At 41.6% G+C, this 23,223-nt stretch overlaps 1 protein-coding gene across 4 annotated transcripts in view; it reads left to right on the forward strand.

Annotated features, from left to right (window-relative positions):
• Positions 1–18,767: 18,767 nt before the first annotated feature.
• Positions 18,768–23,223, forward strand: part of ST8SIA4 (ST8 alpha-N-acetyl-neuraminide alpha-2,8-sialyltransferase 4) — a 55,928-nt gene continuing 51,472 nt past the window's right edge. For 2 of the 4 annotated variants that reach the window (XR_013958840.1, XM_080638803.1), the window contains exon 1: positions 18,768–19,364. Coding sequence is in view for 1 of the 4 variants with exons in the window: in XM_080638803.1 (XP_080494929.1) it covers positions 19,252–19,364 (113 nt within the window). In the remaining 3 variants the exon portion in view is untranslated. Of the gene's footprint in view, positions 19,423–20,132; positions 20,280–23,223 lie in introns of all 4 variants that reach the window. The other 2 variants (XM_080638804.1, XM_080638805.1) reach the window with 2 other exon arrangements.

The raw sequence follows: 23,223 nt of genomic DNA on the forward strand, positions 1-23,223 counted from the left end.
TTGCTTCCTGACTGAAAGGAAGTGCAGCAGGAGGGCCAGGAGACCTCTTTGGACGGATAAGGAGCTGCTCAGGAAAATTCAAAGGAAAAAAGAAGGAAAAAGGGTTTATAAAAGGTGGAAGCAAGGACAAGCGGCCTGGGAAGAATACAGGGATGCTGTCTGGGAAGCTAGGGACCAGGTTAGGAAGGCTAAGGCCCAGTTAGAATTAAACTTGGCTAGGAATGTGAAAGATAACAGGGAGGGATTCTACAGGTGTATTGTGTATAAAAGACAGACTAGGGACAATGCAGGGCATCTCCAGAAGTGATCAGAAGAACTGGCTACCCTGGATTTGGAGAAGGCTGAGGTTCTTAATGACTTCTTTGCCTCAGTCTTCACTGGAAAAGGCTCCGAACACACCACCCAAGTATTGGAAGGCACACAGGGACTGTGAGAATTAAGACCTTAGGTCCACTGTAGGAGAGGATCTGGTTCGAGACCATCTTAAGAACCTGAACATACACAAGTCCACGAGACCTGATGAAATCCATCCGCGGGTCCTGAAGGAGCTGACGAATTAAGTTGCTAAGCCACTGGCCATCATATTTGAAAAATCATGGCAGTCAGGTGAAGTTCCTGATGACTGGAAAAAGGGAAATATAACCCCCATTTTCAAGAAGGGGAAAATGAATGACCCAGGGAACTACAGACCAATCAGTCTCACCTCTGTGCCTGGCAAAATCTTGGAGCAGATTCTCCTGGAAGGCATGCTAAGGCACATGAAAAACAAGGAGGTGGTTGGTGACAGCCAGCATGGCTTCACTAACGGGAAATCCTGCCTGACCAATTTGGTGGCCTTCTATGATGGGGCTACGGAACTGATGGACAGGGGCAGAGCAGTTGACGTCATCTACCTGGACTTGTGCAAAGCGTTCGACACTGTGCCACATGACATCCTTGTCTCTAAATTGGAGAGACATCAATTTGATGGGTGGACCACTCGGTGGATAAAGAACTGGCTGGATGACCGCACACAAGGGAGTTGTGGTCAATGGCTCAATGTCCGGCTGGAGACCTGTAATGAGTGGTGTCCCTGAGGGATTGGTGTTGGGATCGGTCTTGTTCAACATCTTTGTTGGTGACATGGCCAGTGGGATTGAGTGCACTCTCAGAAAGCTTGCTGATGACACCAAGCTGTGTGGTTCGGTTGATAAGCTGGAGGGAAGGAATGCCATCCAGAGGGACCTTGATATGCTTGTGAGGTGGGCTGATGCCAACCTGAGGAAGTTTAACCATGCCAAGTGCAATGTCTTACACCTGGATTGGAGCAATCCCAGGCACGCCTACAGATTGAGTAGAGAAGAGATTCAAAGCAGCCCTGTGGAGGAGTTGGGGGTGTTGATCGATAGTAAACTTAACAAGAGCTAGCAGTGCGCGTTCATAGCCCAGAAAGCCAGCCGTATCCTGGGCTGCATCAAAAGGAGCATAACCAGCAGGTCGAAGGAGATGATCCTGCCTCTCTACTCTCCTCTCGTGAGACCTCACTTGGAGTATTGTGTACAGTTCTGGTGTCCTCAACATAAAAAGGACATGGAACTGTTGGAACAAGTCCGGAGGAGGGCCACGAGGATGATCAGGGGACTGGAGCACCTCCTGTATGAAGACAGGCTGAGAAAGTTGGGGCTGTTCAGCCTGGAGAAGAGAAGGCTGCCTGCAGACCTCATAGCAGCCTTCCAGCATCTGAAGGGGGTTTATAAGAATGCTGGGGAGGGAGTATTAGTGATAGTACAAGGGGTAAAGGGTTGAAACTTAAACAGGAGAAGTTTAGATTGGATATAAGGGGGAAGTTCTTTACTGTGAGGGTGGTGAGGCACTGGAATGGGTTGCGCAGGGAGGTTGTGAATGCTCCATCCTTGTTCAAGGCCAGGCTGGACAGAGCCTTGGGTGACATCATTTAATGTGAGGTGTCTGTGCCCATGGCAGGGGGGTTGGGACTTAATGATCTTAAGCTTCTTTCCAACCCTGACTATTTAATGATTCTATGATTCTAAAAGCATTTGTGAAGCATAATTTTCACTGGCCCTGCATATATTTATTGGGATTTGTAGAGCAAGTCTCTTTCCTCACACTAAATTTGTACCTTGCCTTTATGTCATGCGGAATGTGGCTACCGCCTAAATTCTGACTTGGATCTTTAAATACATATGATTTAGCTATATTTCAGGCTTGCAAAAAGATGAGTCTGCAGTTTCACAGGACATACTGCAATTTCCCCCAAAACTAAGCCTTTATGAATGAACCAAATAATTCTTTAAATTTCTGATAACTTAGTCTAGCATTTTTTCCCATCCCTGGTGCAACTCGTCATAGGTTCCTGGATCTTTAAATGTGTAGAAGTTCACACATCCAATTTCTTTACACTATAATTTCCTTCAAGAAGAACATAAAAGCTTTACAGAGGCTCAGACTGACAGGGGTGGGAGCAACAGTTAAGACTTTGCTTCGGTTTTGCTAAGTGTTTGTTTTCTTTCTCAGACCATGTAATGGAAATGTGACATACACAAGTGATGGCAAGAGAAAAAATTCTAATTTGCTGGGCTTTCTCAACTGCCTCACAGCATAAAGTGTTACTTCTGATGCTGAAGACTGCTGAATTAAACATGTATTTCTATAGATCTCCTTAGTCACATGGTCCAGAAACTTGGTGACAATGGCATCCAAAAGGTTGCAATGTTTGGATAGCGAAGGACACCACTGGAAGCTGAAGAAAGTTTGAAATATCAAATGAGCTGAATTTTCTTTTCCACCTTCCATTTCTTTTTAGAATAAGCCAGAACAGCCCAGATACTCACTTTGCTGCTGTGAGACCTTCCCTTTCATTTCAACCTCATTTAAACAGCTGAGAAGACCAATTGCATACAGTAAAGCCTCAGTGAGGAAGTCAGGTTTTAAATGGTTTTGCTTGTGAGATACAGAAACTCGAAGGGCATCATGAACACACAAGTTACAGAGAGACTGGCATATTTTTTCACTGCAAGGGAAACAGCAGAGCAACCTTGGACTAACTGCCCACAGAAGACCATTCCTACAGGATATGTAGAAATCAAGTGGCTGAAAGGAGAGGGCAGTTAAGTGTTTCAGCAGAGTTAAAAACATGGTGATTGCAAAGGTCTGACTGAAGCAGTGGCTTCAGTTAATGTTCACTTGAGACCTGAGACAGAAATAGAAAGTCTGGTTTACTTCATACAAAATTGAACATACAAAGTAACATTTTTTAACTGAAAAGTAAAAAATTTCAGTCTTAGTTGACTAAAATGTCCTTCTTGAGACAGATGATACTACTTGCAATATTGGAGCAACCCATTAAAACAGACAGATGAAACATGCTAAAACTTACTGGACCAAGAAGAAACTTGGACATAAGAATGTGCTTTGACACAATGATTTCAAGATCAAATTGGCTTAAACAATAAAATTCTTATCTAGAACTGTAATTATCAGAATCAAGGAGATGGAGATACAGAGGCTGTGACAGACAGCAAGCCAGGGCATTACTGGGCACATGGGAAAAAAGGCGCAAGAAAGGCAGCAGAGTTTGCATGGGCTATTCAGCAGCTACAGAGAGCACACAATGTGGGTAAAGACCACACTGAAAACTAGTACTCTCTGGTGCAATATAACAGTAAGCTATCTTTAAATATATTATTCTAATGTTAAGCAGCATTATTCAGCACAGTTCACCTTATGAAAATGCTACTTTCATTTGAATGATAAAGGATCAAATTCATTTTGCAGGAGTTTGAAGACATTTCCCAGGATTTAGGAAGTCATCTGTAACGTAAAATCTAAAGATGAAAATGAGCAAATGACAAGCAATCCAAGAGATTAAAAAAACTTCCTGTGCTTTTCAGTGGACAAAGCAAAACAAATACGAAATGCGGTGGGCCACTGACTAGATCTGGGGAGTCAGGGCAAAGAAAAAAATATTCTGTATACAAACCCAAAGAACTGGTAGCCTGACAGAAAAACATATCTATTATGGACAAAAAAAGGAGCATTTGTTTGGTATAGGATCTGTCAGTAAAGAAAGAGGTCTGTAAATACACAACAAAGTTTCATCTGGAGAGAGTCCATTTCTTCAAATTGCTTTTTGGGTTGCCCTATAAAAAGAATTTCACAAGGGAATACAACAGAATAGCATAGCCAGGATAAAAGTTAACCTAGCAAAGAACAACAATTTTTTGGAACAAGCTTAAGCTCATTCATCACCAACTTGCTTGCTTCCCCAAACTACAAGAGTACCAAGATCCCTGCAAAATAAGAACTTTATTCTTGAAAATCATGAGCCTGAATTCTAAAATCATTGTTCAAAGAATGCCGCTTTGCAAGATTAACAACTCAAATCTTGATAATCTGAGATGCTGACAGAAATGCTCAGAGGAGTTCTAATGTGAGACACATTAAGTTGTCCAGATGAAGATTCTGAGAAAGGTCTGCTAAAGCCCTGTTGTCATTTAAGCCCAGCCAGTAGCTCAGAACCACGCAGCCAGCCACTCACCCCTCTCCTTCTTTCCCCTTGCTCCCGGTGGGATGGGGAGGAGAATTGAAAGAATGTAATTCCCACGGGTTGAGATAAGAACAGTCCAGTAACTAAGATATAACAAACCACTACTGCTACCACCAATAATAATAATGATAAGGGAAATAACAAGAGGAGAGAATATAAACCTAAAAAGGGAAGATGAAAAAAACAATAAACACAAGTGCTGCACAATACAATTGCTCACCACCCACCAACAGATACCCAGCCCGACCCAAGCAGCAGTCTGGGCCTGCCGGGTGACTTCCTCCAGTTTATATACTGGGTATAATGTGTTGTGGTATGGAATACCCCTTTGATTATTTCAAGTCATGTGTCCTGTTTCTGCTTCTTCCTGGCTTCTTGTGCCCCTCCTGACTGCCAGAGCACGACACAGAAAAGTCCTTGATCAGGGTAAGTGCTAATGAGCAACAACTAAAACGTTGGTGCATTATCAGCATTGTTCTCAGATAAAGCTGAAACACAGCACTGCACCAGCTACCAAGAATGAGAAATAGCTGAACCCAGGACAAGCTCATTGACAATGGCATGGTCAAAGCAGGCTAATGCATTACAAGTGCTTATGAAAGCTGACTGCCAATACACTCATAGTGAGAGGTACTCCCATATTATTCTATAAAATCTGCAACACATTGACATTTGGGAATCAAGTGCCACCTAGAACTCATCATAAATCTTATATTGTTATTCACAAAAGGGTTTCCTGAGCCCTTCCTCATCTTGACAATACGGAGTTTTTCTGTGCTTTGTACCAGAGCTTGGGCTGGTAGGACCTGGCTCCAAAGCAATTTCCAGTCACTGCCAGGGGAGGAATGACATAGTACAGTACAGCTCTCTTCTGCTTCGTATTCCCTTTGCTTTCCATTTTTTATTTCAAGGCAAGGATGTGGAAAGGAAGCACAGTCATAGATATAGCAAATACGTGCTTTGCACTGTGGAAATTCTCCACTAAGAGTACACAACCAAACTACAGTGCTTTGCAGCAGCTTAGCAAAATCATTTCAAATTACTTGTTTCTGGGCGCAAATCTGTGTTAATCTTGAATTTTTATTTATCTTAGGACCAAGACAGATTTTCCCACTCTCCAGTCAGCCAAAATAGACAAGTGAAAATAATTTCTCAAAATTCTGCCCAGGTAGGTGATGATTTCCTGTTCAAGCACTTCAGACTCACATTTGTCCTTTCTGCAATAATTGGAGAACACATATGTCTTGCAACTTACAGGCAACATGTACGTTTACATACATATTCCTTTGCTTCATGCATTATTTTATTTCAGTCAGGTCTGAACCAATGATTTCAAAACCTCCGAATATCCTTTAGTTTTAATGTTAAAGTTCACAATCTGTAATAAGCTTAGTAAATCAAATTTACTTTCCACAGCATTTCTCTGAACTATAAAAATAGTCATTGAGCTATTCATTTCCATAAAAACTATCTATTTTTGATTTTGTGAAATAATTTCCCTTAAAGAGCTCTGAAACATAAAGTATTCTAAGTAAAAATAAAAAGTTCTCTCACTTTTATTTAATGCAAATCATACTTTTAAAAGTCAAAAGTCTGAAGTTCATACAGTGTTTATACATCTTCAGATGAAAAACTCTCAATATTGAAAGGCATCTAAAAGGCTTCTGTGATGAATAAGATTTCGAATGCTTTTTCTCTGTCACCAAAATATGGAGAAAATTTATTTTTCTCTCTATGATCTTTGAGCAGACTATAAGTAATAGGATTAGATCATTAATGCATTTTCTATGACATATATTTTTACTTTTTGGAACTTCAAGTTTTTAGTCTAAGATATAATATTTAATGAAATACACAAAGTAAAATTAGAGAATTTCTTTCTCGTTATGTTCTTGTTACATTTAGTGGCTTCCTATTTTGAATAAAAGACTGGAAGGTAGGAAGGATGAAGTGATATCTTAATCCTGACAAAGTCAATAGAAATTGTGACATTTACTTCAGCAGAATCAAAAACTAGACCACAGATCTGCTTCACGCGTCTGCCTTCTAGCTTGGGTGACATACCTAGCTTGGGTGACATACATTTAAAGAATGACTTGCCTGAAGGGGCCACTGCTTAAAGATCTGACTTGAAATGTGGTAGATGAGGGTTCTGTCCCATCTTAAGCAGTAGGCAATGGTATAAGCCTCTTGCTGTCACTCATACTGTAAAATTTCATTGAAAGCTGTCATTAAAAATTAGCTTGATCATAGCAACTGAAGTTTCACAAAACCACAGCAGAGGGTATACTGTGAAGTTATAGCATCTGTTGTCTGTAACACAGTAACAGTTTGCGTGTGTGCTTTTGTCTGCAGCAAATGGGAGTTTATGTTGAGGTAGCTTAGCTGACAACAAAAACGTCTTGCTTGTTCATCTGCTCATACAAGGTCTGTAAATTGCTGCTAAGGACAGCCAAAAACCTTCTCTAACAGCAACTGGAGTCTAAATCCTTTGTATGCCAGGTGGATGCATGTTGACGCGGAGGTCACGAACAATGCTGAGACGACCAATGTGATCAAGCAATTGCCAAAGTTTATTGCGCAGACACCGGGTTATATACCAATCTTATTCTTCCAGCTTACGTCATATCCTTGGATACAGCAATTCCATTGGCTAACATACAAAAGTTAACTTGCGTCATATACGTAGATACAGCAATTCCATTGGCTAACATTCAAACGTTAACAAATGCCAGCTTACTAAACATTACTTGCCAACCACAACTTTTTAACGTCTTAATTCAACAGTTTCACATCCTACTTCTAACCGTATATATACCAGCAATCTTACTTCCTCCAATGCTCTAATTATATGAAGGCTCAGGTTCTCTTTATTTCAATCACAGGAGTATGAGTTCTGTCCAAGACCCCTTGCCTCTGCTCACAGCTATGACGAACCTGCCCACAAATCCCCCCTTTTGTTTTTGAGCAGGGGCATTTATTTCAGTTCTTATATATGTCCATTCTCCATCATGAACGCGTTGACAATTCCTTCCGGTGGAGCTGTCGCTGGATAAGCCACACTTTGGATAGTACCTTTGCAGTCAACGCCCTTCCACAAGCAAATATTCCACACGCTATGCACAAGATCACTATGAGCATTAATAACAACTGTACCAAACTATATATCAACGGTTTTAACCAACCACTAACTCCCAGGTTCTTCAACCAATCATCTAATCCCATCTCAACTTGTATCTTATTAACATGCTCTTGCAATTCCCGAATTCTTGTGTGTATAGATTTTGAATGATCAGACAAATTAAAACAACACAGTCCATCAAAATCATCACACCCATGTCCATGAGCTAGCAACAAAAAATCTATAGCGGCGCAATTTTGCAAAATAGCTTTACGATTGCCATCAACGTCTTTCATCAGGTCAGTCAAAACATCCGACATGAGATTAGCTTGTTTTGCGGCCCAACATGCCAGCTTCTGCAAATTGGTATTAGCAATCGCTGCCGCACAGCCAGGAAAAAAATATGCTAGCTAACAGATTCTCTGCTTTTCCTATTAGAGCTACTGAGTCATTACAGGTTGCTGACAAGGTGTCTAAAGCGTGTTTACTTTGGGTTCTATTCCGCACCCTTAAGAGTTCCACCGATGGTGCCAGAAGGCTGAGCCTTCCCAAATAACAAGGCACTCCAAGTGGAAATTTTGGGATACCTTGCCAAGCGCGATCGCCACAAATCAAAAAGACTCCCTTAGGCAAAGCCAACAACATGTTTGGGAAAAGTTCATGTTGCTTATAAAAGGTTTAGAGAAGAGGAACAGCTTTCTAGGAGGATTTACACTTGAAGGAGACAAAGAGGCTGTATGACCTGCATTATCAGTGGAATTCCTCTCTGTAGAAGAAACAAGCAGGCTTTTACACTGTCAGAGCAGAAAAAGCCATCATTAGCCAGATGTCAGCTCTGAGGCATTACTATAACGGGTAGCTCAGCGAGAGAGCACACAGATTTTATGTTGCTCTAAATCTCCATGTTCATATTCTGGTGTCAGGCATGGAAAAATACATGTGTGTACAGGCCCTTGTATAGGCTGAGTTTTCTCAAAGCATAGGTAGGACAAGTAGACTAGAGCACTGCCTTTGCTAGCGATGTAACATGTAACACTGCTCTTTAGTGTGATGTTAAAAGCCCTCCTGCCTTGCATGGAATAAGGTGAGTGGCACCATACCTGACGGACACAATGCAATTTGATTGATGGCCTGTCAGCTCCTTTCCTTCTCAGTCCTCAAGTATCCCCTCCCAGCTGTAAAACCCCCACACTGTTTAGCCCTTTGCTGGGTGGTGAACACTGGGTAAGCCAAAGGCCCCATGTCGGCAAATTCCTCGTTTACAATTGCATCCCTCATAAACCCGCGCCAACGATGTGCCGGATTTCTCCCCCCTCCCGATCCTGCCGGTTTTCCCCCCGCCTCCGGATCCTTTCCCCGACTCCTCCCCCAGAATCCCTTCCTTCGATATGAGGGTGGAGCAGACAGCCCAGCAGCGCCTCCCCCGGCCTCCAGAGCTTCCAGCTTTTTCAGGATCAGTTGAAGTTGTTCATCTGCCGGGTCAGCTGCCCTCTGTCGGTGAGCTGAACAGACCGCTCGGAATCAGAATCGGAGTCGGAGTCGGAGTCGGGAGGATGTGAGTCCGGTTCTGACTCCGGGGATCCCGGATCAGGGTCCTGTGCAGCCTCGGGGTCTTTTCCCTCGGGATCTGGGACGCAGGTGGTCGTTCCTTTTACTCTTACTGCGCTCTGTGATTGCTGTCAAAACTTTTTCCTCCCCGCCAGTTGTGACAGTTTTTGGGGAACAGTTGCAGGCACAGTAGGAGGAGCAAACGCCATGGATATCGTGCCCGCCCCTGTTCCTGAATGTTCTGAAGAGGGGGCGGTGGCCATAAGTACAGACGCCACCGCCGCCCGTTCAGATTTCATTTCTTTTAGAGTGTCTAACATCAACCTCCACAGAGTGGAGTGCGTTTGTGTTTCTTTTGTCCCCTTACTAATCTCATCCCACAGTGCTTGTCCTATACGCTCCCACTCAGAAGTCTCGAACGCAGCTTGCACAGTGGGGATAAAGCCATGATCACGGGACCATTTCAACAGCCTTTGCAAGGCAGCACTATCATATTGCACTCCTCTCTTAGAGAGAATGTGTTGGAGCTCACAGCTACAACAAACCTGCCCACAGATGCAGAACAGTCTACATTACCAAACTGATAGATCTGATATCTTCCACTGACCAGAAATTCAGATTTGGACATAGAGAAGACTTACTTTTATTGAAACTTATAAAGGCATGTGCTGGTTTTGACTGGGATAGAGTTAATTTTCTTCGTAGTAGCTAGTATGTTTTGGATGTTTGGGACTATGTTTTGGATTTTTGATGAAAACAGAGTTGACAATATAGGGATGTTTTCCTTATTGCTAAGCAGTGCTTACACAGAGAAAAGGCCCTTCCTGCACCTCACACCACATCGCAAGCGAGCAGGCTGGGGCTACACAAGGAGTTGTCAGGGGACACAGCTGGAACAGCTGACTCCAATATATGGGTATCCCTCTCCATATGGTGTCATGGAGGGGAAGCATGACACTGTATGTCATACGGTGCATATAAAGCTGGGAGAAGAAGAAGGAAGAGGAATGTTCAGAGTGATGGCATTTTGTTTTCCCAAATAACCCTTACCTGTGATGGAGACCTGCTGTCCCGGAGATAGCTGAACACCCACCTGACCATGAGAAGTGGTGGTCTTGTTTTTCTTAGCTTTTGTGCCCGGCTTTTGCTTTACCTGTTAAACTGTGTTTATCTCAACCCATGAGTTTTCTCTTTTACCCTTCTAATTCTCATGCCATTCCACTAGGGTGGAGTGAGTAAGTGGCTGTGTGGTACTTAGTTGCCAGTGGGGGTAAACCACAAGGTGACATAAAAGTGTTGCTGAATTGCAATTTTCTAATTAGGAAACAAAAAAAGGGGGAAAAAATCACAACAAGCTGTAGTCTTGATCTCAGCAAATGCGTCAAAGAGATAAGTAAGAAAATACTGCTAGAGGCATATGGGAAGCTCTTTTGTGTGACTTTATCTAACACAAAGCAATGGAAGTCAGGCAATTTTGTAGTATCTATCTATATAGTTTAACTACCATTAAATTAAGAAAAATTAAAATTAGCAATAACAAAAAAGAGTATTAGTTTCCAAAGAGTGAATGGCTCCTGATGTGGTTCAAATTCAGACAAAAAGCTTCTTTCCCGTCCTCCAAATCTGTATAGACTAGGCAGGTATCCTGCAGGGAACTATTAGTAAAATCATGGTTCTCACCGTAAGGCCATTCACTGTTACTAAAATATAGTAGAACCTCACAAATCTATCATATATCTTCTCAGAAAATCTCTTTCCAGTTCTCACACATGGAAAATTCATGCCATAATCTCTCGTATTATATTTTCACTACAATGTGTTTAGGAACTATATGACCCTACATGCAGTAATGAGTTATGAAGTGTTACAAATAATGAAACTAAAGCATAGCCTTTCAAATTAATTAAAAAATAATATAATGTTTTATCTGCCTTGCTTTTATAACCATGACTACACACTTGAACAAAAATATCAATATGCAATCTACTTGTAATCTACATGCAATCTACTTGCAATCAATGCAATCTACTTCCTTCACGCACTAATCGATGTGTAAAGCAAGTACTATTATGTCTTTCAGAAACTTCCTTGAACTTTTTTTCTTCAGTAGCAACTTGAAGAGTAGTCTGGTAGCAGGTGTGCTGACATGTTAACTACAATTAATCACACTGATCCTTATCTTAAGTTTGCCTACTGCCAGTTAGTAAAAAGCAGGACTTAAAATTTCAGGCAGACCCAATCAACATTGCTTCTGAATCAATATGTTGGTGCAGAGTTTTTTGCATGACTCTGGGCTGTGTGGAAGCCTAAATTCATCTTTCTGTGCTTCCAGGTCTTTGAGCTCTAAAAGCTTGCCTAAAGCACAGAACAGAACAGAGCTTGTTCTAAACCAACTTGAGCTTTTTGTGCAGCGTTTGAATGAAGCATGCAAGAACAGAGATGATTGGCCTGACTATGATCTCACTTCCTATTTTCGATGGCCTACTGGAAACACCATAAAACCAATACAGAGCAGACATTTGTCTTCCTGTTGTCCCATGTAGTAAGGAATTTTTCTCGGACAACTGACCTGAGGTCTCCTAAAACCAGCACAGACTCCATGCAGCTAAGTTAAAACTAACCCTAACCATAAGCTGTAGCCCCTAACCTCTAATCCTAACACCATAACCCTAAACTCTAATGACCATAACCATAATGCTAATGACTCTAAGCCAAACTTGAACCCTAAACCCTAGCCTCAACCATGACCGCTTACTCTAACTCCTAAGAAGAGCCACTTTGGATCAACATTTCACTGCAGGATGAGCAAACACCAAAACTCAGGACTAACCCAATGCTAGCATATTGTCATGATCTTTCTTCACCTTTTCTTCTGCAATATGATATAATCAGAAAGAGGAGTGCTTTCTGGAGCTGTAATCATTTATCTAATTATTTTTTAATTATTTAAATTTAAATTATTAAATTAGCAGATTAATAAACTACAAGGATGGAAATATGGCCAGAAATTTTCTGTAATTCCTTCCATTTGACCAAAAGAAACTTTTAAGTAAATAGTAGTCTCCTAGCTAACTGTGCTTTATGTTCCATAAAGATAAATTCTTCAGACTCCAAAACACAATTGTATATGAACAGTGAAGTGAACACAGGCTTAGGCACATTCTTAAATGTGTTTACAAAGGAGACAACTGTTTTGGTCTTTCAGGAAGGACAACTCAAGAAAAAAGGTGGACACACCGTATGTATTTCTTACCTCAGCTTCTTTAGTACGCCTGAGTCAGTCATCCTCCTTCATTCAACTTGTACCTTTTGTGGACTCTCAACATTTTTTCCCATTTATTTTATTGGACCAGATACAGCTTTTTCCCTCTCTGTCAGTTCCCAAACCCTTAACCCCTTCATCCCCATCCTTCTTATATGTCTACTTCCTCTTCTCTTTTTTTCTTCTGTGATTTTCCCAGTGTCATTTAATCCTTATTTCTGTTTCACCATTTCTTCTCTTCATCCCAACTATAAGAAATACAGGATGATTATTTTCCCTAAGGGCAGACTGCCTTGAGCCTCACTGGAAAAATATGGGAAAGTAACATAGCTCATCATTATCAAATTTCACACATATGAAATGAATGGTATAGCCATTTGGATTTAAAGCAGTAAGGTTTTAGCCTTCCTGAAAGGCATACTAGCTGATAACCATTTTGAATTAGCAGAAAATTTGCATGTCTTTAATGAAAATCTATAGGACACTTACAATATCCTATGTCACAAAAGTAAGATCATGACAACTGACAATGTCTTCTTTTAGGTTGGCCTCTATCTGTATGATCACTCTCCTTGAAATGTTAATATAATTCATATTTTACCATTATATAAAAGTGTGCCTCAATCACAGAATTTTGCAATATAATAAACACAACAGTGAGTGCCCATGAATTAAACATCCTTCTTGGCTGTTACACTGCAATTTCATCTGGGGACTTCTGCACTGGATAAATACGTTAGTGCACAGAAGAATGTAAAACAGAGAATATGGCTTCATTGGGATTTAGTTCCAATGCTTTCTAATGAATTGCTGTAGCGTTTATTCTAGAGAAAAGGATGTTCTCTTCCTATCACACACACAAAGAAATGGTTAAGAGATTCAGATAAGCTTACTGCAACAGTCTCCACATTATTGATCCTTTGTTTTCTCTGCAAGGCAATTGCAAACACTGAGTCATCATTGCATGTTAGTCACAAACATGACAGGGAAGGTGGATCTGAATATGTATTCTGACCTGCTTTTTGTGTCTTTGAACATCAAGAGAAATTTAAGCGTTGCAAACCTAACCTTGAGTCCTATGCAGTGGAATAATTACACAAAAATGCAGTTTACTGCATCATCTTTAATTCTGCTGTCTAAAGAAAAGCTGTTGCTTTATGAAGCTTATATATGTAAAATGCTGCTATTTGCAATGTCAGTAATGCTGAAAGTGCAATACAGGACTATGCCTCTACTATAATAACAATTAGATTACATTTCAGACAAGAGGATAGCTAACAAAAGTGATATATAGGTGGTGACAAATAGAAGCATAGAAGATATTCAAATTTTGGCTGTAAGAGTACTTCTGCAAAGTATTAGTGTCCTGTGCATGTTAGCATTAAGCAAACAATGGGAATGTCTGGTGTCTGCTTGAGCCATTAATGAAAATATCACTTAAGGATATTGATGAAAACTAATTAGTACTCAAAAATTTCTCAAAGAATCATTCACTGTTTTAACTGATGTTTCTTTTTTACAACAAAGTTTGAATAGTTAATACTATTAAACACATTGCATAGGACTAAATCACAGTTAAGTGTTAAACACATGCAAGGATGAAGCATCAGCCATGCCTATTTTTGAAACAAAAGCAAGAACAAAAACATGACCTTTTCAAAATAGTCTATTAAAAGCTACTATATGGAAATCAGAACACTCTACTTGCTGTAATTTGAGCAGATTTACATAAAAATTATACATTAAACATTTAGTTAGAAAAGACCTGAAAAAGTTACTTCATTCATCCTTCCCCCATGGGTTAAGAATCTAGAGATTTGTGTAACTTAATCCTAAAGGCATCCAGTGATGGAAATGCTACAGCTTCTCCTCTCTTTAAGTGTTTCTCTGTCTTCAGTGATAGCGAGGGCTGAATTAAGTCAGAAGATATTTCTAGGCACCCACACACAACATGAAATACTCTTAATGCAAAAAGGAGTAATGTATTTTAACAAATGTAAACGTTTCAAGCTACTTTATTCAGCATGAAATGCTTTCTTTCAAGAACTCTTTGCCGTAGGAGCTAATTAGCACTCTGAAATTTGAAATGCTTAAACACATGATTATTTGTATTATTCACATTTTTGCTCCTTCAGTGGTCTTCATGAAAGAAATTTTACTGTCATCACCAGCTGCCATGAAATATGATTTACTGAACATGTTTCTGGGTTCACAGAACTAAACCATCTCTTAAAGTCATGTAAAATAAATCATACGCTTGTTAGAGTTATGAAGTGCTGTTGATGATAAATTAAAGAAAGGTAATTAAAGGAATTGGTGAAGTACTAGATATGAATGTTTAAATTCTCTATAGAGTAATCTCATTTTGTGTTTTAAGAAACTTTGTCATTGCAAAGGAAACATACCACCTGGCTCAATTATGTTATATGTATGCTCATATCTATATTCTACATGTGTCTGTACTTGAGTATATTACAGAACTAGAGAATAAGACTAGGAGGGAAACCTTGTCAGAAATGCTATGAGATGAGTCTTCGTTGCTGTAATCACAGCTGTAAGGCTATTTCTGAAACAGAGAGGACCAGGACTGATTTGGAAGAGACTAAACAAGCTTACAATTTACCCTGGATCAACTTTTAAATGACTCCTGTGACTCTTGGAACCTGCTACACAGATAACCACAGAGCTTAGAATAATAGGATGCACAGAAGATGAAGACAGTGAATCACCACAAGATCAAATCAATTGAGACAACAGGTGGTGGAGTTGCTAACAGCAGAACTCTTGAAGAACAGGGTAGGTAGCAGTGGCAGCAGCAGCAGAAATCTCCCATTACTGTCACCAGAAGCAGGGAGCTCAGATCACCACTGACAACTTTCTTTTGATTATCATACTAACAAAGCATGAACTTTGACAAAACTGGGCAACTGCAGCAGTGATAAAATCAGAACTGATGTTAGCAGGCAACGATTCAGCATCACACACCATCTCTCCTGCCTTGAAAGAACAGATGAAGCCCAATGTAATGGACTTATATAACTCAACAAACTTTTATAGGGATGGCCCATGAACGCAGCAATGATATCTGTCCATAAGTATTTATATATCTATATCTATCTATATGTCTATACCTATATTTATATCTGTATCTATCTATATCCATAGACACAGAAAAAATGATAGTATATTGGAAACTGTGGGATCTGAGAATGATGTAAACGGTATGGAATAAGGAATGGATACTGTCCTGGCTTAGCTGGGAGAGTTATTTTTCTTCCTAGTAGCTGGTGCAGTGCTGTGTTTTGGCTGTAGTCTGAAAACAATGCGGATAACACACCAAGGTTTTTAGTTGTTGTTAAGTAATGCTTACCCTGATCAAGGACTTTTCAGTCTCTGATGCTCTCTCAGTGAACAGGGAGCAGAGAAAGGACACCTGATCCTAACTAGCCGAAGGGGTATTCATATCACAGAGCATGCCCAGTGTATAACCTGGGGGGAGTTACCTGGAAGGGACCAATCGCTTCTTGAGTCAGGCTAGGTATCGATCAGCAGATGGTGAGCAATTGTATTATGCATCACTTGTGTTTTCTGAATTTTCTATTTTTTTTTTTAATTGTCATTCCCTATTATTATTATAGTTATTGTTGGTATTCTTTCTATTATCACTGTTTTTTACTTTATTTTAGTTATCAAACTGTTCTTATCTCAACCCATGGATTTTACATTCTTTCAATTCTCCTCCTCATCCAGCCCAGGGAGAGGGAAAGAGGGAGCTGAGCGAGCAGTTGCGTGGTGCTGAGTTACCATCTGGGCTTAAACCACTATGTATGAGTCAGGTACTTGAGTGATATCCCAAATGCTGCCGTGTGACAGGGGATGTGCTGGGTTACCTCTCAGGATCCCATAGTCGTCTTCTGACCCAGCAATATGCTTTTGTGCTAGCAGAATGTTAGGCATGGGAATGGCCTCATTTTTCAGGAAAATGACCACAGATTATTAATGTGTGCTTTTGGAAAAGCTTTTCTTTGTATTTTACTCAAGTGTAAACTGACAGTTTTACATTTTAATAACTGAATAAAAGTTTTGGAGTTTTAACTGTTTAGAGCTTGTAGTTACAATATTAGATAGGGTGCTGGGAGCATTGTAAAGCAAATGCTGGTACTGTTGGTGGTACTTAAAACACACAGGCATAAAAAACCCCCGAAAACATCTATTTGCCCAGATGAGGCTGCAGTGGCTACCTGTACATAGAGTCATCTGGAGTCAACTTTTTTGGTGCTTGTAGATGATGAAGATCAGTTTTCAGTCAGACTGATTGCAAGTGTAGTGAGCACAAAGAAAAAAGGGCACTGCTGGACAAGGCATCTCATGACACCCATCACTCTCAGTCCTCAAGTCTCTTGGATGCAAGCAAGGATTCCTTGTGTGGATTGAGGATTAGTCCATATAAAGTAGGAAGGGAGATGGATTTTAAGCTTCAATGGGAATGCAGCAGAAGATGGGGAAGAAGAAGCTGAAGACACACTGCTTTCTGAATGTGCACATGGCCTGGCATGAAACTGAGAGCTGCTGTGGCTAACAAATATTGTAAGCAGCCACTGGTGTCTGTGGGTGGAATCAAGCAAAACCACCAGTGAAGATGGGTGAATTTAGGATCTTCTGTATACATTTTCAATTATCTGTTGCTGATGAGCCTGTCTAATTATAAAAGCAATCTAAGAGACAAAAATAATGTAATGTATAAAAAAAGAGCACTACAGATGTTCATCAGGGCTAACAAGACAGATGGAATCCTGGCTTTTAAGCTGAACAAGTGATGCAGTTTTTACAATGGTATTAAATAGGGTTTTACACTGAATACACTTTTTTATTTTCTAGAAGAGACTATCTGATATGAATTATACCAAGTGAAATTTGAAGTTGATGCTCACAGATAGAATGGGTTTTTCTCCTTTTGCTACTGATGCTATTTAGAGTTCACTTCCTGAGACTCGGTTATCAAAGTCACAGCAGAGAAGAGCACAAAAACCAGTTTGATCTGGCTTGTGTGGAAAATTGCAGTTTCCATTCCATTCCACTGAAGCTGAATTAAACCTCTCCTATTAAACAAAATTGATTTTTAGAACATAACAACTATTAGCAGCCTTGACTTTCTCAAGGATTTCTCTAACCTTTCTTCACTTTTAATGCCTGTGAGGGAATATTCTCTGAGGAAACAAAAAAACATGTTTATCTCCAAATCTGCTTGCATCTTGCTGCGAAATGTCTGTTAACCAAACAGTGCTGCAGATAACATATCAGATTAAATAGACACCGGGAAGATTCTGTCTCCTTGACATAGAAGAGCTCCTGCTCTAAACTTAAGCTAGAAGGAGAGGAGTCACACTAGATTTGTCACAAATCCTTCCTGGATCCCCGTGGGAGAGTGATGTTGGTGTTGAAGCCTGCTCTATAAAAGCAAACTTAAGGGCTGTGGGCAGATGCCTGTCACATCAAATGAGGGTAGTCCAGGACAGCCCAAACACTTCAAGGAAGGCAAAGAAAAGTGGATGTAACTCATTATTTCTTTTTTATGTTGCATTATACGTTTAAAAGGGGTTTTGTTTGTTTTGGGGCTTCGTGGTGTTTTTTTTTTTTTTTTTTTTTTTTTTTTTTTTTTTTTTGAGGGATGGAGGCGTTGGTTTTTATTGGGGTTTTTTTGGTGCTTTTCAGGAAAACCATGCTACAAGTAGGAAAGCAACGGTCATGTTGACACCGTGTAAATGGAACGGGGAGCGCGAGCTGGGCGGTGGGTTTGGCCGGGATCGGGGTTATCCTCCCGAGGCGCATGTCCAGAGGCGGCCGCTTCCCTTCTGCCTTTTCCATCCTCCCGGCCCCGCGTTCTCCCGCTGAGTGTCGGGGCTGGGTGAGATGCGGGGCTGGGAAAACGTCACCCAACATTCAAGGTCCATCAGGGCTGAGTAAATAAATAACTAAATATAAAATTGACAACACCCTAAACCTCCTCAGGAAAGGAAGCGTGACGCTCCTTTAGTGGTACCGGCAGAGCCGGTCCCTGATCAAACTTTCCGACGCTCAGTAGACGACGCGGTACAAGGTGCCCCAAGCGGCCGCTCTCCAAACACAGCGGGAACTCAACAGAAGGAGAGCTCCAGCCTTAGGTCTCCTCGGCTCCAACCCGGCACCGCCCGTAGCCGCTGCCGGTCTCAGCGCCGGGTGCCCGCCCCGCGCGGCGCCCATTGGCCGCGCTTCGGCCGCCACCGCCCCGCCGTGAGGAGGGCGGTGCCAGCGTCGCCCCTGGGCCGCCACCGCGGTCGCGAGGGGGCCGCAGCGGAACCGGGGCGGCAGCGGTAGTAGCAGCGACGGCAGCAGCTGCAGTAGCAGCCGCAGTAGCAGCAGCGGCAGCAGCGGCGGCGGGAGAGGGAGGAGAGCGTCTCGGCAACGGCACGACGCACCAGTGCCCCCGGCCGAAGACGGCGAGCGTCCGCCTAGGAGCCCGGCTGCTTGATCAGGAGAGAGCAGGATGAAAGACAGACAAACTTAGCTGCCAAACAACCCCAAGCGCCCGCGCCCGCCTTGGCGTTTATTTTTATTTCCTTTAATAGTTGCTAAAAAAAAAAAAAAAAAAAAAAAAAAAAAAAAAGAAAGAAAGAAAGAAGAAAAGAAATATTACTGTGTTTTCGGCGATCCTTGCCGCGTGTGGAGTTGTTTTTCCGCACAACCCTGACAAACAAAGGAAAAGGGGGAGGGGGACCGTCGCGTTTCGCAGAAGACATGCGTTCAGTCAGGAAGAGGTGGACTGTGTGCACGATAAGTCTCCTCCTCATCTTTTATAAGACAAAAGAAATAGCGCGGACCGAGGAGCGTCAGGAGGCACCTCTCGCCGGGTAATTGCGGGGCGCCGAGCTGGGAGGGCTCCCCCGAGGGTCGGTATCGCCGTCTGAGGTACTTTCCCTGGCCCCACGGGGGTCTCTTCAGGTTCCTCCGGCGGTGGCTGGTCACAGGTCGGGCTGGGGGAAGGCATGGGGGGAGAGGGGGTTGTGCGGGACGGGTTACGAGCAAGTTGAGGTGTCGGAGATCAGTGGCTGGAGGTAACGGGGACGGGCGGGGGATGCCCGGTGCTGCGTCCACCCAGCCCCGGTAATAAAACCGCGGAATTCACCTGACTGAGCCTGCTCTCCGAGGACCGGGCCTGCTGGAGCAGCGGTGGCGACTGCCGGAGCGCGTTGTGCCTCGTTTCCTGCTTTGGAAGCCTTTAGGGAGCAGCGTGCCGAGGTGCGCGGCCGCTGGCAGCTCCAGGTGCTCCTACCTCTCTGTCCTTAAAGTTTGCCTTAACTTAGGTGCTCCTTGGGGATATTTGCGGGACACCCCCCTTAGTTCCCGAGGCCCCTCCGCTGGAAACTCTTGGTCTGTCGCCGGGACCCTGGTACCTATTTTCAGTCTCCTACCTGTCTTCGGTTGAAAATAAAAGGCGAAAAGTCTCTTTCCATGTTTTTGTTTGCATCTCAGCTATCTGTGTTGCGGATTAAGTTTGTGTACGTGCTTGCCTGTATTCTCCGGTTTTCTCCCAACTTGCAGCTGCTCTGTGAAGATGCTGTGTTTACAACCAAGCCTGTTTTCCATTGGAGGGGTGTAATTTTCTTTCGTTTTCGCAGAAGGGATGCATAAATTCCGCGGTGGCTTGGTGAAATCAGCAAAGGCGGGGAAGGGGCTCACACTTTGCTTGTGCAGACCGACTGTGGGGCAGATTCGTCCTTGGTGTAAGCCCCTGCCTTAATTTGAAGAGGAGGCATAAGGAGCTTGTAAGTGTGTGTACGGGCCTGAAGAAAGCTGGGACAGGTACAACCTACTTCGTGCCCTGCGGTTCCCAGCATTAAAGGCAGAAAGTGCATCTCTTTTCCCCAGCCCTTGCCGGAGCAGGCTGTGGGCAGCAGGGCACAGCTGGGGACAGCTGTGTGTCAGTGGCCTCGGCACCTCCCCGGAGCAGGGAGCAGGAGCTGGCCACGCCTGTCTGTCTGCATTGTTAAAGATGCGATGTTTGCTTCCCTTGGTGTTAAAAGGTGTTCAGAACTTGCTGCTAACTCCCTCTTGCTCAGCCGAGTTGTAAGCCCAGTTCCTGCCGTAATGCTGTGGTATTAGCACGCTTACGAGATGTATGGAAGTTTTGGGGTCATAGGTGTGCAAAAATACATGTGGAAATAAGTGTGTAAGGGAGATTCAGCATTAAAGATACCCATATATCTTAATATGTACTCCTTCCTGTCAGACTAGAGGTAGCTACTAAAATGATTCAGAAATTAGTCACTGGGTAGAACCCATATATATTTGCAGAAACAGAAAAGCCCTCTTCAGTTTGCAACACATTGTTTTGCATGATCTAAAAGGTACTAAAATGAACTAATGATTTAATATTAAAAGAAAGAAAATAAGTATATTTAGTCATCAATATGTATATCCTTAACACCACTTTGAAACATAGCTGTCATTTAGTGACATCTCTACTTTGGTATCAGTGAGATTTCTTGTGCAGTCTCGTGCTTTTGCTAAAGATACTGGAATATAGTTTCTTTTCCCAGCTTCTCATACCATCCATTACTGAATGAAGTAGGAAAAAGACCCCCAGGTGCATTACTAGTGTCTGCTGCCACTATAGATGTTACACTTGCCTTTCTCCTGAGGGAAGGGCTCATGCCATTTGGTTATTTTTGACTGGCCGCATGAGCAAGCAAAGTCAGTTTTCTGTGGGATTTTTTTACTTCCAGAAGTACCAGTAATGTAGAACTGTGAATGTGTGAGGTGGTTGTTATTAGTGACACTAATCCCAGGTGAATCCCAGACATTCAAAAATGGACAATGTGCATTTCTGAAGTATGCACTGTGTTCTCATAGCAAGTGTCCTAGGACAGTAATTGTGAAAGCATGCCCTTCTAGATAGTAATGTCCCTTTAAAAGTTAAGGAAGTAGTGAAACATGCTTACTGCGTGGAATGTGTGTAATCTGCTGCTGATATGGAATATGCTTGAAAGCAGTTATTTGTATTTAATGAACTGTCTTGATGAGAAGATATGGTCTTATTATACTTGTCTGATTGGTCACTGAGGCAATGTAATTCCAAGTGAACGTTGATACTTGTCAGCCACAAGTTGCTGTCACGCTGTGGCAGTCTTTCGTTTCCATCAGAGAGGATTTGCAGTGATCCTAGAAGATACAAAGTAGCCTGAATTTGTTTCACAGTTGTTTGCACAATGAAGGATTTTCTGGAGTAAGTTTAGTTTTTTATCTGCTAGTTCATTTAATATTACTTTAGGTGAAAATTGAATAAAACAATACCAATAAAAGGGAAAGGATCATGTAAGTGAGCACCTTTGTGCTCATTGTAGAAGTTTAACACAAACTGCCTAGGAACTCCTTTTACTTCCTGACCACTTAATTTAATGTAGTTTTACTGCAGACTCTGTAGGTCACTGCGGATTTAAATTGTGAATATGGAAGACAACCGTATTTCAAAGGCTTAGGTGCTTTAGGTTTTGGCAACATGTTTTGTTGTCAAGTTTTGTCACCTGTGTTACTGTTCACGTGCCTACTGGATATTGTTTAACCCAGCATAAAATGAAGACATCTCTGTAGTGCTTCTAGACTGAGTACTTTGCCTGGAAGTATTTTGGTAATCTCATTTTAGATGTGTAAACTCCATGCCGGAAAACATAAGTAATAAATATATTTATAACCATTATCGAATTTTCTTAAGGGAAAAAAAAAAAACAAACCCAAAACAAACCACCACTTTAAAATAGCAAAAAGTATTACCTACATTCTGTTTTTTTTTTTGATTCAGGGAGTTGTGCAGCATCCTCCCATATCCTTAAGTTGGTGATTTAGGTAATTTACATATATATCTTGTACCTAGGGTTACCTGAAGTTGTAAGCTTTTCGGTAGGTGGCAGTCTTACCTATGAGTCTGCGCAATGTCAATATTCAGAGTGTTGGTGTAAACAGGGTGAGGGAGGGAGTGCTTTGCTAGCAATGCTGGCTTGTTTTTGATGAGGTGTAGAATATTAATTTATTAGTTACAGGGCTTTTGCATTCACAGCAATTTTTGAAAATGACTAGGTTACCAGTTTTATTAATTTAGCTTAATTAATGTCCCGTTTCAGGTTAGTTTGAATTTAGTTTGCTATATAATTTAGCAAATGTTAATACTTTTTATATATATTATATGCAACAATAATGTTGCTGTAGCTCTTTCTAAGGGCAAGGATCCAATTGTTTTAAGAATTTACAATCACAGGGAAACAAGGGTCAGTGATTCCCTAGAAAGCTTACAGATTCACATCTTTTCTATTCTGTTGTTTGAGTGGCTGGTCAAAAGTTCTGTATGCAAACTAAGTGAAGTTGCTGTTATTGGCAGTATTTTGGAGCAAGCATATTTAACAGATAAAGAGATTTCTATATGTTACTGTTATTATATATTTCTGCATGACTGATACAAAGTGTTCTGTGTGGTAGAATGATTAACAGCTATGTTTGAACTCAGCTGAGTGTTGCTCTGGCACCCAAATGGAAACAATTTGGAAGGCAATAGAAACCTATGGACCTAAAACTAGATTTTAGACATAACACCTTCAGTTGTGCTTGTGTTTTTCTAGCTTCTCTGCTAAAATTATGATACCTTATCACAGGTTAATGATCATCACCCACAGCTTACTGTATTTTTTTTTTTATTTTTTTAAGCTCACCTTACCAAAA

Source organism: Psittacula echo, assembly GCF_963264785.1.
Source record: "Psittacula echo genome assembly, chromosome: Z".
NCBI lineage: Eukaryota > Metazoa > Chordata > Aves > Psittaciformes > Psittacidae > Psittacula > Psittacula echo.